Source organism: Solanum stenotomum, chromosome 12, assembly GCF_019186545.1.
Source record: "Solanum stenotomum isolate F172 chromosome 12, ASM1918654v1, whole genome shotgun sequence".
NCBI classification, from domain to species: domain Eukaryota; kingdom Viridiplantae; phylum Streptophyta; class Magnoliopsida; order Solanales; family Solanaceae; genus Solanum; species Solanum stenotomum.
In genome coordinates this window covers 47,796,070-47,813,455 of record NC_064293.1, presented here as the reverse complement: position 1 = coordinate 47,813,455, position 17,386 = coordinate 47,796,070, and the positions used below count along the sequence as shown (strand labels likewise).

At 30.9% G+C, this 17,386-nt stretch overlaps 2 protein-coding genes across 2 annotated transcripts; both read left to right on the top strand.

Moving 5' to 3' along the window:
* Positions 1 to 53: 53 nt before the first annotated feature.
* Positions 54 to 3,503, top strand: LOC125849474 (cyclic dof factor 3-like). Its single transcript, XM_049529559.1, has 2 exons — positions 54 to 314; positions 1,726 to 3,503. Exons 1-2 carry the CDS (start codon positions 174 to 176, stop codon positions 2,992 to 2,994), a joined length of 1,410 nt encoding a protein of 469 aa, XP_049385516.1. The 5' UTR covers positions 54 to 173; the 3' UTR covers positions 2,995 to 3,503.
* Positions 3,504 to 11,542: 8,039 nt separating this feature from the next.
* On the top strand, positions 11,543 to 12,262 carry LOC125848057 (probable calcium-binding protein CML46). Its single transcript, XM_049527850.1, has one exon. The coding sequence runs from the start codon at positions 11,692 to 11,694 to the stop codon at positions 12,253 to 12,255; it is 564 nt and encodes a 187-aa protein (XP_049383807.1). The 5' UTR covers positions 11,543 to 11,691; the 3' UTR covers positions 12,256 to 12,262.
* Positions 12,263 to 17,386: the final 5,124 nt, after the last annotated feature.

Below are 17,386 nucleotides of genomic sequence, written 5' to 3'. Positions count from 1 at the left end.
CAAAGTCCCATAACAAAGAAAGTGTTAGTGGGTGTCAGATCTCTCTCTCTCTCTCTCTCTCTGCCTCTGGTGAATGAATAAAGTGTCAAACAAAATTTCATCTCATTTTATCTGTTCCTCTTTCTTTCTGTTCTCTGCTATTATACTGAACTTTTTATCTTTGGGACTTGTCAATGTCTGAAGCAATTGCTATTAAGGATCCTGCCATTAAGCTCTTTGGTTGGACTATTCAGTTACCCGATTTTCCGGCTCCGGCGCCGGAGGATACCGGAGATAATAGTTTCTCAGCTGGAGAAGTCGAGCAAGAGCTCAAGGTATGGCTTCTTCTTGTATATAATGACTTTATTATTGTTTTGAAGTCATTTTGAGACTGGTTGTTGACTTTCCTTTTGGACCATATTGTTAGGGTTTTGGATTTTTTTTTTGTTAGATTATACTGAAATGGAAGGGATCGGTATTGGTTATATTTTGGTTCTTTTTTCCTTCTTGGTGGGAATTTTTACCTCTTTTGGCTATTAGGTTATGCTTACTGAAATTTTCTATTTTGGTGTTCCTTTCTTTGCCTGAACACTTAAGTTTTTCTTTTGTTGTTCAATTTTCTTAGATTGTTAGCTATTTTGTAGTGAAAAAAATATACACCGTGTGCAACCAGCGGTTGTGGGTTCCCTTGTTATTAAATACTGAAGTTACCATTTCTTGAATTCAATAGAGTTGTAATTTCTTGTGTTTCCATTCAACTATGACTCAATCTCAATCTAGCTAGGATTGGCAGTATAAATCTTGTGTATCCAAGAGGTTCTTTCTAGATTGTAATTTGACTATTTCTACACTGACGTTGGCTTACCACAAGTCTCCTCCTCTTTCAGCTTGGGATAAATTATGCTTTGCACATAGGAGGAGTTTTCCTTATGCTTAAACTAGTTTTATTTAACCTGTATTTGACAAGCGGGACTTGCATAGCTCAAGCAACAGCTTTTCTTTGTTTATCGCTACAGATTTTTATACATCAAATTTATCTACTTTTGAACATGTCAATTATTGTGGGACGTGAAAGAATTAAAGGATACAAACTGTTGTTGTCTTTTGTTAATTCCTGTAATTGATATAATATGATATTATGTAAAAGATATTGCTTTCTATGTGAGATGAATGTTCAAATCTTTCTTAACTACTCTATTTAGTGTTCTTGCTAAGATGAACACTCCAAACGATACTTAAGTTGTCAGGTATTTAAATCCTCTGTCCTCGTTCACTAACTTCTAAATGACGCTCCCTCCGTTTCAGTTTGTTTGTTCTAATTTCCTTTTTAGTCCGTTTAAAGAAGAATGTCTCTTTCTCTTGTTGGTAACTCATTAATTCTAACTTCACTCATTTTAAGACCATAAGATTAAATAACATTTTGGTACATTGTACATATCTTTAGCTTAAGAGCACAAGTTTCAAAAATCTTCTTTACCTTCTTAAATTCCCATGTCAAGTCAAAACCAATCAAACAAATTGTATTGGAGGGTGTTTATGACCTTTATGTCTTCCTTTTTATCTTTACGTCAACATTCTATCTATGAGCTAGTCACATGCTTCAGTGACAGGGAAGCTCAGTAGTCAGTGTAGATATCAGGATCTAGTGAAATCTTGTTAAACACTGCTTGACTCTGCAACTCTCATATGTTATCCGTTACTTGAATGAATTTAAGAAACTAACTTGATTTTTCTCTCTACATACAGGGTCAGTGTGATGATTGTATTGATGACAATGAACATTTGACTACTGAGGATTTACAGGATCAGAATCCAATTCAGCAGAGATGTGATATTATAAAGGAGTCGCCTGATTATTATGAATCTTCAACAGCCAAAAGGTCAAAAAGTGAAGAGGAACACAGTGAAACAAGCAACTCACAGGAGAGAAACCTGAAAAAACCAGACAAGACACTTCCATGCCCTCGCTGTAATAGCATGGAAACAAAATTTTGTTACTTCAACAATTACAACGCCAGCCAGCCTAGACACTTCTGCAAGAATTGTCAGAGATATTGGACTGCTGGTGGGACTATGAGGAATGTGCCTGTAGGTGCTGGTCGTCGGAAACACAAGAACTCGGTTTTGCATTACAGTCACATATCCGTCTCTGAAGCACTATCAAATGCAAGAACAAATTTTCCTAATGAAACCCAGCAACCTCCCCTCAAGCTCAATGGAACTATTCTGACATTTGATACTGAAGACCCCCTATCTGAGTCAATGGTTTCAGTTTTGAACGTTGCTGACAAAACTATGCAGAATTGTTCTGGGAATGGGTTCCAAAAATATAAAGAGCTTCGAATTCAAGCTGGAGATAATGGAGATGATCATTCCGATGGATCTTCGGTTACTGCTGTAAGTTCAAAGGATAATGATAATGGATTACCTAACACTCCAAGGAAGAACTACAACAGCTTTCCAACTCATTCACCTTGCTTTACTGAAGCTCCTTGGCCATATATATGGAGTTCTGTGCACTGTAGAAATGCAGTACCTCCACCGGGTTACTCCCTTCCTGGCATTCCTATGCCATTCTTCCCTGCAACCACTTATTGGGGTTGTACAATACCAGGTTCTTGGAATGTCCCTTGGATGTTCCCACCCACTGCATCCCACAACCAAATGCCTCTAACTCTTGGTCCTGATTCTCCAACTTCGGGGAAACATTCAAGGGATGAGAATGTGCTGAAATCGAAAGGCACTGAGGAAGAGCAACGAAAAGAGAGTGATCCTGGGAAGCGTCTATGGTTTCCTAAAACATTGCGAATTGATGATCCAGGAGAAGCTGCAAAGAGTCCTATCTGGGCAATATTAGGAATAAAACATGAGGTTGTTGATTCAGTTGGTGGAGGTCTTCTCAATGCCTTTCTGCCAAAGAATGATGAGAGGAGCTGTGTTTCAGAAAACTCTACTTTATTACAAGTCAATCCAGCAGCAATGTCCAGGTCGTTAAATTTCAATGAGAGCTCATAAGCAGGTGTGTTGATAAGCTTTGTAAATGTTATAAATGGTGGTGGCAAGACAGGAGTTATTCAGCTGATTATGCTTCACAGTTGTCTGCCACTGGCATTTCCGTTAGACCAGTTATTCATACTGAAGTCCAGTGAAAGTCTAGATGTAGACTGAATGTTAAGTTTTTTACAAAATTAGAATAGATCAATCTTGCTGTTAGTTCCCTCCTTTTTGTGTGAGTGAGGCCGGTGTGTTTTGTTTTCTAGTTGATCTTTCTGGGTATTAAGTTTCTTAGTTGATGTGTATATTTGTATTTGAGAAAGCGAGACACACATACTAGAGTCGCTGTGTGAAAATTGCGTGGTAGAATAAGTTGGAGGTGAAATGAAAGAGTTCCTTATTTACCTTTTTGTCTGCTTCAAGTTCTATTATAATGCACCACTATGAATGGAGCTTCACCATGCATAACTAAACTTTCCTTTCTTCCTGTTTGCCTTCTTTTCTTCTCTTCTCTCTTTTGGAGAACTTAAAATTATTTTCAGTCTTGTTCCTTTCCAGAAACTGAATGGGGGCTATTGTCCAACTCCTAGTAGTTGTATATGCAACTATAAATGGGACTGCATTGAGAGGGGAAAAATAATGGTCAAAGTTTGAGATATTCTAGTATTTTGTGAAGAACTTGACAACATTCATTTTCAGGGAATGGGGTGGTTTGCTGTGGAACTTATCATGTGGCTTCTGCAATAGATTACTATTGCTTTATGCACAAAAATCATTTGTTGACTAGTTGAAAACCTATCCTTTGTAGATTCTCTTGAGTTATACAAGTTTCCTTGATAACAAACTATTCAAAGCACATTTGACATTACTTTTACAGTTGCTTTGGGATTCCACATCTGCTTCCTGGGACCAACATCGGGCTGATTCATAATTAAAATGACACTACAGAGAGAAGTTGCCAGATGATTTCCCTTTTCATACCACTTGATCTTCGCAACTATTTGATTTCTTGAAGGAGCTAGGTTAACACATTAACGAACTGTATAAACCAGTCGAGTTCCCTGTCATTAAGATTTCTTCTAACTGTGATGGAGGGTTAGAAATTTTTATTGAATAATTTTTTCCAGCCTAACTCTCACTGCTAAAGTAGTTTAATTTACTTTTACAATGGTGACAGAGATTATTTGCTCATACAGGTGCAGTAATGCAGAAAGACAGACCGCCCCTCCAACCTTAGTCAGAGCCTAGAGGGTTTAAACTTTGAATCGAGCCCCTGGGAATGAAAAGCTCCTAATAGAGAGTGCCCTTTTAGTGAACCTTACACGAAACGAAATATTGGATTAGTTGGATCAATGGGTTTCATTTACTGTATGCACAAAATTACATCAACACAGACACTGATAGAATGTTTTTATCAGTTATTTCTTTTGCGATTTGCTTTTCCTTGAGCTGATGGTCCAAAATAGGCGTAAGGTCGGTGTACATTTGTATTCAGCTGTTTGAAGTGCGTGTCTGATGCACAATGCACTGTCTATGACTAGTTATACTTTCCTCAACTATAATACCATTCACAGAAATTAAAGGGGATCTTGTTTGATTTAAGAGGAGCTCAGAATGAACTAATTTTGTTATTTGTCTAAGAATTTAATTTTGGTGTAGTCAAAACTATAGTGTTTCTGTTTGTTCAACAGACTGAGGCTGCCTGGAAAGCTCAAGTTGTCTATAGTTGCAAGCTATGTGCTTTATTAAAGTTTATGAAGAGTGTTGGAGTATGGCAAAGTTATTGGGATTGAAAATCAAAAGTCAACTTTCATTAAAAATAGGTCCATGCTTGCACTACTTTCCAAGTGATTCTTGAACCAAGGAAGCTACATTAAAAAGAGGAAGAGTTTAATTAGAGGAGTAAAATGGCGGTGTAAATAAAAAGAAGAAGCTGTTTATGTTGCTGCCTAGATAAAGTGCATTTGTTTGTTGAAGGTAAAGTTAAAGCGTGGAGATGTCCCCATCCAAGACAACAAAAGATAAAATTCAAAAGCAAAGCTTTTAATTAAGTAGCCACTAGCAGAAAATACTAAATGGTGACACGTGATGTGGGAAGTACTTCCCAACTTTCGATATTCAAGCCATGCTTAATCACTTTGAGTGATACTAGTAGTACTTTTTTCGTCCCAAAATAATCCATTTGAATCGGAGAAAATATTTTGTATGTCCAACCATAGTCGTTCATTACTGACTTGACACACATCTTAAGAAATATTAATGAATAATAGGGGTAACATGACTGTATTATTCTGTGACTTTATTAAATTTAATGCTTTAAAAAACGTCTTAGATGATACATATTTTCTCTGTCCGTAATTACTTGTTCACTTTTGAATTGATAAACCTATTAAGAAAACAATAATTGATATAGTGAGTTTACCATTTTACCCCTATTAATTATGAAATAGATGAATTAAAAACTTAAGATTTTCAATAAGTTATACATTTTTTAAAGTAATAAATTGAGGGTATAATAGAGATTTTTTTTTGTCCTCTTGATTTGTTAAAATAGACAAGTAATTAGGGATATAGGGAGCAGTATTTAATAGCAAGGATAAAAAGACACAAAAAATAAATTAACTCTTAATTTTCTAAATTAGACTAATATTATTAAATAACTATTTTTAATATAGTGGACAACATTTGTTCGGCAGAAGGAGTAGTTAACTTCGGCCTGCCTCATTGCGATTTGTGAACATTCATGTGCACGCACACAAGTGATCTGACAATAGCTCCTCTTCACCCTCTACAATTCAATTAAAGGTTTCTAATGTTTCATTGCATGTGATGAATCAATTACTAAGGTCTTCATGAGTTTAGACTTTGCAATAAAAAATTTAATAACATTAAACAATCTTTGACAAGTTTAACTAACTGAATTTTTACACAATCAAATGTCAGAAAATAACCGTATGTACTTTCTTTTTCCACTTCTACTTGTTTATTATACTAAAAATAAATATTCATTTTTACTTCATTTGTTTGAAAAATTAATATATAATATATTGTTTAGTTCCTACTTTATCTTTGTTATTAACTATAGTAATTTTTCAAAGCATTGAATTTACTATATTTAAAGAATAATATAATGAAATTGTCATTCTATTTATTATTTTTTTAAAAAGTGTATCAAAATCAATATTGAACAAATAAAAAATATATATATACTAGACAAGTCAATATAGTTCCTCATCGTTTTATTTGTTAGTATATTTTTTTTTGTTTTGATCCACCAAAAACTATGATGACTTTTTGAAGTGTTGACTTTTTTTTAATTTTGGACAACCTTGAACGAATAGATACAATATCTCATAAACTTTATGTTGCATGTTCAAGGAACATAGTACTATTTTAATATACACGCATCAAAATACAAATATGGTATTAATAGTGACCCCTTAAAATAAGTTAAAGTCAATTAATGTCACACACCATAATAAAAATGAAAGTTGGTAAAATCCACTTATCAAAATTTAGCAGGGCTTAGTAAAAGGAGTAATAAACGTGATTCCGAAAAAAATAAACCCCCTTCATCACTAAAAAAATGTGCTTGAGACTTGAGTAACAAATATTTGAAGTAATTTCTTTTTATGTTGCTCATTCAATAAAAATATTTTTTATTTGCGCGACATAAATATCGCCAAATTATACTCTTTTTGACTTTGATTTTGATTTATCGAAACATAAATATAATGGTATTTTTACAAAATGTAGTCTTGTAAAAACATATGATAGGAGTACTAAAATATAAATTTATGGTTTATACACGTCAATATCGGATCTGAGAAGGTCTCCAAAGTGAATATATAGTGATTTCTAGGTTCTCTAATTTACGCCAGCTGCCCACCTTACTAATAGCCCAAAAAGAAAAAAACCCTTCTTCACATCACTCTTTTAAATACCCCAAAAGGTTCAGAGACTCGTTTTCAAGCTAAATTAGAAATCTATCAATGGGGCGTTCCATTTTGGTTGTGGCTGTTTTTGTCATGCTTTTCTTCTCTGTTTCTCATGGTCATTTTTTTACGACTCTAGTGCTTTTTTTTTCTTCATTATCGGGCTCTTGTCATTTTAATTACTCATGACTTGTTTTGATTTGTGAATTGTGTAGGTGTAGGTGTAGGTGTAGGAACCGGCAGAAAAACGATCGGTTCTTTTTCCCATGGCGACACCCATACAGTTTCACACCAGGTCAGTCGGTTTCTTTTTCTTCTAATTTAAACTTGCATCTTTAGTCCCTGAAAAATTGATCTGTGTAATATTTGAATACGCATGTTTCACGTTTAAGTAACTCAAATCTGCACTTTTGATTTAGTGAATTAGTATTAACTATTATGTACTATGTAATTTGATTAATTATGTTAAATTTGTACAATTATTTTCTAATAACAATCTAGATGTGTATTACTTAGGTAAAGTTATCATTTTAATGTTAAATTTGGACATCATTTTTTTCCAGATAAATTCAAAACAGCATGTGAGAAAGGAGTTTTGGAATAAAATTATTTCTTATCTATGTGATTCTGTTCATTTTGATCCTTCAAATATAACCTATTTGAGCATTTTTAGTCCCTTAGCGCTTTGCTAAAGTTCTTAACAGGACCCCGTTTAAAAGTAACCCATGTGACTTGTAAAATATAAAATACATTGGACAAAGTCATTCCCCTTGTGATATTCGATAGCCACATTTCAAGGCTGATTTGTTGAGTTTTTCAGCCAATTGTTTTGGTCCATTATGGTTGTCGCACATTAAGGCCATTTTGTTACTGTTTTTATTTTAGTAGTTTCATTGTTTGGGTCTAAAAGAAGAGAAGAGCATTTATTTTAGTTTGGGCTTTTGACATAACAGGAAAAATCAAGAGAAGCTTATGAGCTGGACTATATCGATGCTGGGCCAAACTTCAATTCTCATGGTAGTGTTCCTGTTCCTTCTTCTCCCACTCCAGAAACACCTCCTCAACATTGAACTCATTCTTCCTTTTATTTTCCTAACTCTAAAACTTTGGGCTTTAAATATCTTATAGGCCTTTGTTTTTAATATGGTTCATTTTCAGTTAGTAACTCTTCTGTTCCCCTTTCTTTGTACACAACAATAAAATAATTGGTACTAAACTAATAGAATACCATGATGCAACTCTTAAGAATTATCAATAGTAAAAAAATTATTTTTGTATTTGGCACCCGTTTGGATGCGACTAATTTGAATTCGTTCCACTTTGAGTATCAATTATTAAGGGTTGTATGATAAGATAGTCATATCACTTCTCGTTTTTTTATTTTTAAATGTGGGTGTCAAAGTAAAAGTAAACAGATGGAGTATTATCTTTATTTTAATTCAATTGGGAAGATGAAATTTTGTATTAGAACATCTTTTGCCGCCTAAGAGAATTTACTATGATTCTTTAATACATATGTGAAAGGATATTAAAATATAGCTGCAGAAATTGAATGAGCCAATGGAAAAGCAGAATATTACACAATGAAAATGTCAACACGGCAAAATAGATTTTAAATTTAATATTGAAAATTTTCAACATAGTAGTTGAACCACCAAACAATTCAAGTTTGTTCTATGTTATGCTGTTCCAGTCTTCAATGAATATATGAACTCTAATATAGTAAGTAATAAATAGGTTTGAACTTTAAAGGGTGTCATAAAAGTATACAATAGGGATTTATAGCTTCGTCTAACTTTCTCTACAATTTCGATTCTGAATGTCTAGGTAAAACGGAAAACTTCGCAAACAACCACTTTTTAGTTTTGTAATTAAAATAACCATATCACGGAGTTTCAAATTTTACATATAAAATTTTGAGATATTGTATAATTACAAAACCGGAAAGTGTAACTAGTGCATACTATTATTTGAAAAAAAGATTATGTGTAAAGAGTAAATACCAAATTTCATCTTGTAAAGGTGTATTCGATATGAAAAGAAAATTTTAATAGAAAATGTCTTCTCGAAAAATGTTTTCTAGGAAAAGTAAGCGGGATTGAATTGTTAATTAAAGGTAAATAATAAATTTACCGTTTGACAGAAATTAGTACTCTCCTTTTGACTTGTTTAGGATAATAAGTAATATAATATGAGAAGTCATGGATTTCAATGTCATGGTGTTTATGGCGGCAAACTTGGCTATTCCCTCATAAGAAAAGATGTACTAATAAAGATAAAAGAATCTGAAAAATATTTTAAGTTTGACTGAAATTATTATTACGATATCAAACTTTGGAACGGGCCTTTTATCCCTTGTACTCCCTCTGTCCACTTTTATTTGTCATATTGCGCTTTTCGAAAGTCAATTTGACTAATTTTTAAAGTTAAATTAGATTACGTTAATTCAATTTTTTTTAAAAAAAATTAGATATTCAAAAACTATACGAAAAGTACTATAAGTTGCAATTTTTTGCATATCAATATGATGAAAATATACATCGTAAAATGTTGGTCAAAGTTCTTATTATTTGACTCTAAAAAAGGAAACCATGACAATTAATTGTGGAGGGAGAGAGTACAATAGTGTATTTTAAAGGTATATATGTGCCTACGTGGACATCATAAATATTGCATCATTTTAAATAGTATGTGTCCACCCGGACACATATATACCTTTAAAATACACTATTAAATAGTGCAAGGGTAAAAGGTCTTTCATAAAGTTTAGTATCATAATAACAATTTTGATCAAAATTAAAGTATTTTTCAGACCCTTTTCCCTAAAAAGAATATAAGAAAATTAGACTTGCCGCGCTTTTTACTTTCAGAAAAGAATGGAAAATTTTGAAGGGGTACTATTAATCTTCATTCTTGTTTTTGAAAATACTATATGACTTTTACAATATATTTTTTTCGTGCATTTCACGATTAACCAATTGGTCAAGTTTGGAAGTCCTTCATATATAAGTTAAGATTGAATTGATGTTTTAAATTGTTTCCACTTTGAAGTGTATATTAAGAAAACGATAGGAAATGCTATGAATTCCCATTAGTGCTTAGTGCTGGCTGCTAAGAGCTTTCAGTCAACTTTTTACTTAAAAAAAAAAATACTAGTTAATTAAACATAATTTTTCCAATCTCGTATAAAGAATTAAGTTTTTTACTTCCATCCATTCACTTTTATTTGTTACATAAATTTTTATTTTTGCTTATCCATTTTATTATATCGAGAGAAGTGTTGAAAAGTGAATACAACCCTAAACTTGAAGAGACTTTTGGGGTATATTTCACTCATTTGTAAGATCTGGGTGTATATTTAAGTTCAGTAGATGACGTCGATGAAACAAACAATTCGCATTGAATTTATGAGTATTTTCAATATTTTTCTATTTATTTCTTAAGTGATGTACAAAATTCATTACGAATAAGTAAACACCAACGGAAGAAGTAGCAAGTTAATAAAGAGTTAACAATCGAGTTAAGTTCACGCCCACCAAAATTGAGCCAAAATATAAATATGTTGGATTTTCTTTCTACTTCTTTGCGAAATTGGATCTTACCAATTCTTTTAGCGAATAATTATATAACAAGAAGTGGTTTAATATTAACGAATATACGACAAGCGTGAATGACTAGTGTAATTTTCCAACAAATTTAAACGAGGAATATAAAAAGGACAAATTACTTAACTACACTCTTTTACTTACCTTAATATCCATTTACCCTTACTTATTTCAAAAATTTCAAAAATCCCTTATTTACCTATGTATCCCGTGCACAACGTTATGTATCCCGCTATTTGGAATGTATCAAACGCTATGTATCCCGTGCACAACGCTATGTATCCCGCTATGTGGAATGTATCAAACCTAATGTATCTCGTGCACGATGCTATGTATCCCGCTATGTGAAATGTATCAAACCTAATGTATCCCATGCACAACGCTATGTATCCCGCAAACATTATTTTTAACGGATTTTTGATAAATAAAAAACTAGAAGAGATAGAATGTTATTTAATACTTATAATATGTGGTTCCTATAATTTATACATATAAAAATCAATGAGGAAATTTCAAGGTACCTTCTTCCTATAATGGTCAACTCAATAAGGTCTTTTTAATTTTTGGGTCAGTGAAAGAGGCCAATTTGGGGCACAAGCAATCAGAAACTGCCAGCAAAACAAATACTCCCTCTGTTCCATTTTATGTGGCAACATTTGACCGGGCANAGGAAATTTCAAGGTACCTTCTTCCTATAATGGTCAACTCAATAAGGTCTTTTTAATTTTTGGGTCAGTGAAAGAGGCTAATTTGGGGCACAAGCAATCAGAAACTGCCAGCAAAACAAATATACAAAAACTAGAACAGGCCAGCCTGCCCCACCATATTTCCAACAAGAGGCAAATGACTCTTCCCAACAAATTAGGAATTGAAGAAACTTCCTGTGACACTTCCATTCAGTGCAACACCAAATTTTTAATGAATTTGGTCATCTTTTCCCACGAACTCCTCAATCGCACCTACTAAGCAAGTACTTTCCTCCATCTTCAAACTTTCAACTCTTATATATAAAATCCCTAATACCTTTCATAATTCTCATCAAAACCAAAACAAATAACACTCTGTTTTCCTCTGCATGCAAGAATATCACCCGCCTTTTACTACAACAACAACAAAGAGATATTTCTCTTCTTCGCCATCGCAATCAAGAATTTTAATTTTAACTTACAAATCTTAATATGGCAGCTTCTAATTATTTGAATCGCTTTCCATTCAAGAAATTCCCTGTAACTACCATTCCAATTCCCCTGCTAATTCATGGCGCGGTGGGATTCTTCTTTCTGTATATAATCTTTGATTGTGCAAGAAGACTTTTTACCTTTTTGTCCTTTGCTGAATCCCAAGTGTGTGAAAAGAACAAGACTCCCAAAAAACTGAAATCTATTAGCGAGAAATTAGTTGATGGAAGCTTAAACAGGGAAGAGGTGGAAATGGTTATGGCTAATTTAGGTATTTTTGCCAATCCTGAAGGTGTGAAGATTCAGGGGAGGTTGGATTCTAATGACATTTTCGAACTTTTCGGAGAGGAATTAGAAGCTAAAGAGCAAGAAGTAAGAGAAGCTTTTGATGTTTTTGATGAGAACAAAGATGGATTTATCAACGAAAGGGATTTGCAGAGAGTTCTGTGTGCTCTGGGATTAAAAGGAGTTGCAGAATTGGATAATTGCAAGAAGATGATCATGGCCTTCGATGAAAATGGAGATGGAAGAATCGATTTCCAGGAATTTGTCAAAATGTTGTAATATTTTTTGGTCAACAATGAAAAAATTTGATGAAACATTCTTTAATTTGTTCGATTTACTCTTGCTTTCGATGACCATCATTTTTTATATAATATTTTGGATTATAATCGTGTTATCATTTCATTGTTTAAAACATATAATATTGTCTTGAGAAGAAATAAAAGTAAGCAATAATAACATGGAAGAAGCTTGGACACAAAATAAAACAGGGAAGAAACAACCATAATAGGATCTTAAATATTTTGCAAGACTAATAGATTTCTTCATTGAATTTTAATATTTTATTCTTAACAACACTTGTCTATATTAATCTTAACAAATTTATTTTCAATACTCTAATTTTGAAAAATAAGATTATAACTTATCATGTTGTCTATTTATGTGATTTTTAGTTTTTAATTTTCGAGTTCAAGAAACTAATATTTAAAATCAATCCATTTAAGTTCGGATTGGAGGGGTTTTATTAACTGGACGCTTCAGATTGATCCATATAGTTATTTCATTTTGAATCTATAAGATGAGTTTCTTTTTTCCTGAAAAAAAAAAGTAAACCTAAGTTTTCTTTTCTCAAGTTTCATTAATAATTTCTCATTCTCACCACAATCCTCTAAATAAAATATTGATTTAAGAAATGAAAGTATTATCAAGAAAATCATGAATTTGACATATATTATACTAATATTTTCGAGTTATAGCAGTAGATTTAGACTTTCAAGTTATAACATTAAAAATTTCAGGTTGTAACATATTATTAAAAAAAAGTTATTTTTAATAATTAAAAACATTTGATTTAAAAAGAATAAAAAGATAAAAAGAAATTAAAATAAAACGTTTCTGAAGGAAAAAATGAAAAAAATGGAAATAGGGATTATCTTAAATTTGAATTAATTTAAGATAATTATTAATTAGCATGAATTAAGGAATTTCAAACTAATTAAGAATATTCAGTTTCCTTAATTCACTCCAATTTGTTAAAATTAATCCATTTTTCTTTCACGTTTCTCTCTCTTCGTTTTTCTTCCAGAAATTGTCACTGGTGACAAATTGAATTTTTTTTTTTGTTGAAAAACCGTGTTTTTTTTGTGATGGACAACTATGTATCAATATTAATTAAACATAGCGGAAGATGGGTTGCTTCAGGTGAGTATTTTTAATTGTTTACTATTTTTATTTGGATTTCAATGAAATAGAAAAAAAAATGAACTGTAAATCGCCACTATATTGAATGTGATATTTTTTTTTGTATAAACAATACGTTTTGTTCATAATACTTATTAGTTATTGTGAAATTGTAATATTAGTGATTTTCTTGGTAAGTTTATGTTTTTTGGTAGTGGTTTAGTGTCACCATATTATTGATAACTGGTTTTTTTCGTGAAAAAATGAATTAAAATGTATAGTTTTGAATGAATTTGTTAGTGTAATTGTAATTAATTTGGTACGAAAGTGTATTGAAGAATTGTATGACAGTTGTTTTAAGTTGGTATCAAAGTGTGTTAACTAGTTAGTAAAAAAAGTTATTTTGAAGTTTGAATAAGTGTATTAAAAATGTTTTAAGTTGGTATGAAATGTGAAATGTTATTGTTTACATAAGTTTTGTCAATTATGTATAAATTTGTGTGAAAGGAATGAACTATTTGGTATGAGAAATGTATAAATTTGGTATAAATGATGATTGTATGTATGAAATTTGTATTAAGTGGGTATGAAATCTGAAATTTTATTTTTTTAATGAAATCTGTTTATAGTTTACTGTTTGAATGATTTTTGTATGAAAAAATAATGACAAGCGTGTATAATTTTTTTTTTTTTTTTTTGTATTATATAAGACTAATTGTTTTTTTTTTTTTAATGAAACAGGGAAATATGTTGATTTTCAGATGGAGGGGATTATATATGAGTATTCTAGTCTTTATAGTGGTCTAGTAAGTGCGATAACATCGCAACTAATGATAGATGTTAATATTCACAATATAGAGATAAAATATATAGTTAGAGATAAAATATATATTTCCCCCTGTTAGTATCCACAATGATGTTGGTGTGAGGGTTTTTTTAGATCAAAAGAAAGCTAATGTAGATTTCTTTACGATTTCATATACTTGGAAATAAAATTTATTCCAAATTAATATATAAGATAGTGTAACTATTTGTACAGGTTTCCGATTTCAGATTCCAGATTTCATATACGTGATTCATTAATTATTCATACAGATTTCATATACTTGAAAATAAAATTTATTCCAGATTAATATATAAGATAGTGTTAATATTTGTACAAATTTCAGATTTTAGATTTCAGATTTCATATACGCAATTCATTAATTATTTATACAGATTTAATATACTTGGAAATAAAATTTATTCCAGATTAATATATAAGATAGTGTAAATATAGTGTAATATATAACAAACTTTTTACCAATCTTATTCAAGTTTCATTCCAACACGAACTTCAGTTTATATCACACATATTATACTAACAATAAATCAATTTCATATAATCACACAATGTATATCATTTGTATAACAATATTATATCACAATTAATACAATATCCAACCGTCAAACATTAAATTCAGTGTCATACACATATTAATCAAATTTCACACACGTTTCATCCATTAATTGTACAATTTGAATTCACACTGATATTTCAAAATAGTGAATCCAAATGGTATGAAGTTTGTATATTACTAGTATCCTGAAATTATAATAGCCAAACAGTAATTCATATGTAGATGGTATCTGATTGAAAGAAAACATATGATATTATCTATCATCAAATACTTAAATACAAAAAAATTGTTCAAAAGTAAAAAAAAAAAACATGTAATTCTAAAAAAGTAGAAGGTGCAATCAACTATTTCAAATTTCTTGTACGTGGTCTTGGTGTAGGATAATTGGTGGTATCCGAAACATGTTCTTTTGCTATGCGAGGTCCACCAAATTTGCTAGCAATCGTACCAGTAACTTCACTCTCACTGATCGCGCCATTCTCACTCTTTGTATATACAGTTAATAGACAATCACACTACTGTTAAAACATAATTCATACCATTTGTATACCACTATTATATCACAAATCATACAATATCCAACAATCAACTGTTTAATCAGAATCATACACATATGAATCAGATTTCATACACATTTCATCCAAACAACTATTTCAAAAATAATATAAGAATAATGTGATATTTTTAGGAAAAAATCAGTAGTTTTAATAATGTGAAAATAAATTGAATATAATATTTACCCTAACAATTTTTTTTGTCTTTTTTAGGTGTTGGGACTTCTGATTCCTTTTTTTTTTGGATCTTCTTGTAGATGGTTTTGACGACTGAGCAACTTCAACATTCATTATTTTTTTTCTTTTTTTCTTTTTTGATTCAGTAACAAAATCAGAATCAGAATCAGAATCAAAAGGGGTTTCAACATTTTTCCCCTTCCTCTTCCTCCCCTTTCGATTTATCGGACTCACCCTTTTATTTGAGTCATTTTTTTTCTGTTTTTGATCTTTCAATAGAGATGAATCACCCCTAGCCGGAGTTTCAACAATGTTTGGCAGCGATGTTTGAGTCAAAATGTTGAAAGATGGAGCATGAGCTTCATCCGTAGAAGTTCCTTCGACTAATCGAGGGATCTTTCGAGGAGTTACAANAAACGATATTAAAACAGAGAAAAATATCCAAAAAAGTGACAAATTAAATAAATAGGAATATGATATGATCTCGTTATAAATTTAGCCAAGATATAATGAATTAATGGATGAATCTTCATGTATGCATACAAATTCAAATATTTTTTCAAATTAGTTCCAAAACTTTGCATATCACCTATTTCATAATTAGTCAAGTTCAAAGCTTTAGATTTTTTAAAATTTGTTTGTCAATTACAAAGTTCACTAATTTTTTTAAAAGTAAATATTCTAACATTAAAGAAATATTTGTTAATATAGCCCATATCATATAAAAAACACTATCACTTTATGTATATATTACAAAGTAAAAAGGAAAAAAATTAAATCTAACTTTGTAAAATTTTCAAAATATGAAATATTTATCTCTGTAAAAGTTAAAAATATGTTGATGAAGATCACATCATGAATCTTTAGCCTTAATTTGTTGAGCAAGAAAATTTCTTAGCCAAAAATTATATATCTTTTCTCAAATTGCTTTCAAAATTTTCTTGCCTCTTTCCTCTTGACTTTTCTTAAAATCACATTTTAAAAATTCTCATACTATTTCAACATTTACATGAATTGAAACAATTTAATTAATTCAATTCTTAGAAGACATTTTTTGGACATTCTAAGAGTAATTTGTAAAAATACGCATTTTCAATGAAACGAATTTCTATTAAATGAAGAATGAAAAATTAGATCATTTCAATGGTGAAATTTTTAAAATAAATAAAATAATGGCAATTCACAAGGAGACAATAATTAGTTGGAAGACATATATATTAACAAATAATTGACGCATGCACTAAATAAAAAATGGATCAAATTTTTCTAGACATACATTCTTTCTTCATTAGGAATCAAATAATTAATCGAAATTCATTGAGATAATTTTTCTTGGCTTGTACTTGAAAAACTCATACACTAGTGGTGAGGCCGGTCAATTTTAAAATATCTTCTTTTTTTTCACATGTGTGTCTCTCGAGGTGAGGACCTAGTCATCCTTCAATCTTCGTTTCTTTGCTTCAAAAGGAGCCAAAATAACCTCTTTTTTGTTCATGTTCATTCAAAAATAAATAAAATTGCGCACATAAAATTCATAATAAGGTCAAAACACTAAAAAAAATAATGTAACAATACAATTGTGCATAGAATACAAAGTACTAACGTAATATAAATATATACTTTCAGTTGAACATCACTCCACAATTTTGACATCTATAGTTAGAGGTACTCTAAAAAAAATAAAAATCACCAAGAATAGGAAAGTTATTAATGGGATAAAGAATAATTATGTACTTTTTAAGCCTTAAGGAATAACCTCTCGTTTCTCAAAGCAATAATAAATAGAAGGAATTTAATTACTTGTAGGGAGAATGTGCTTAGGAGAATATTGAGGATTAACAAAGTTTAAATAGATATTAAAAATTAAATATAATTATTAAT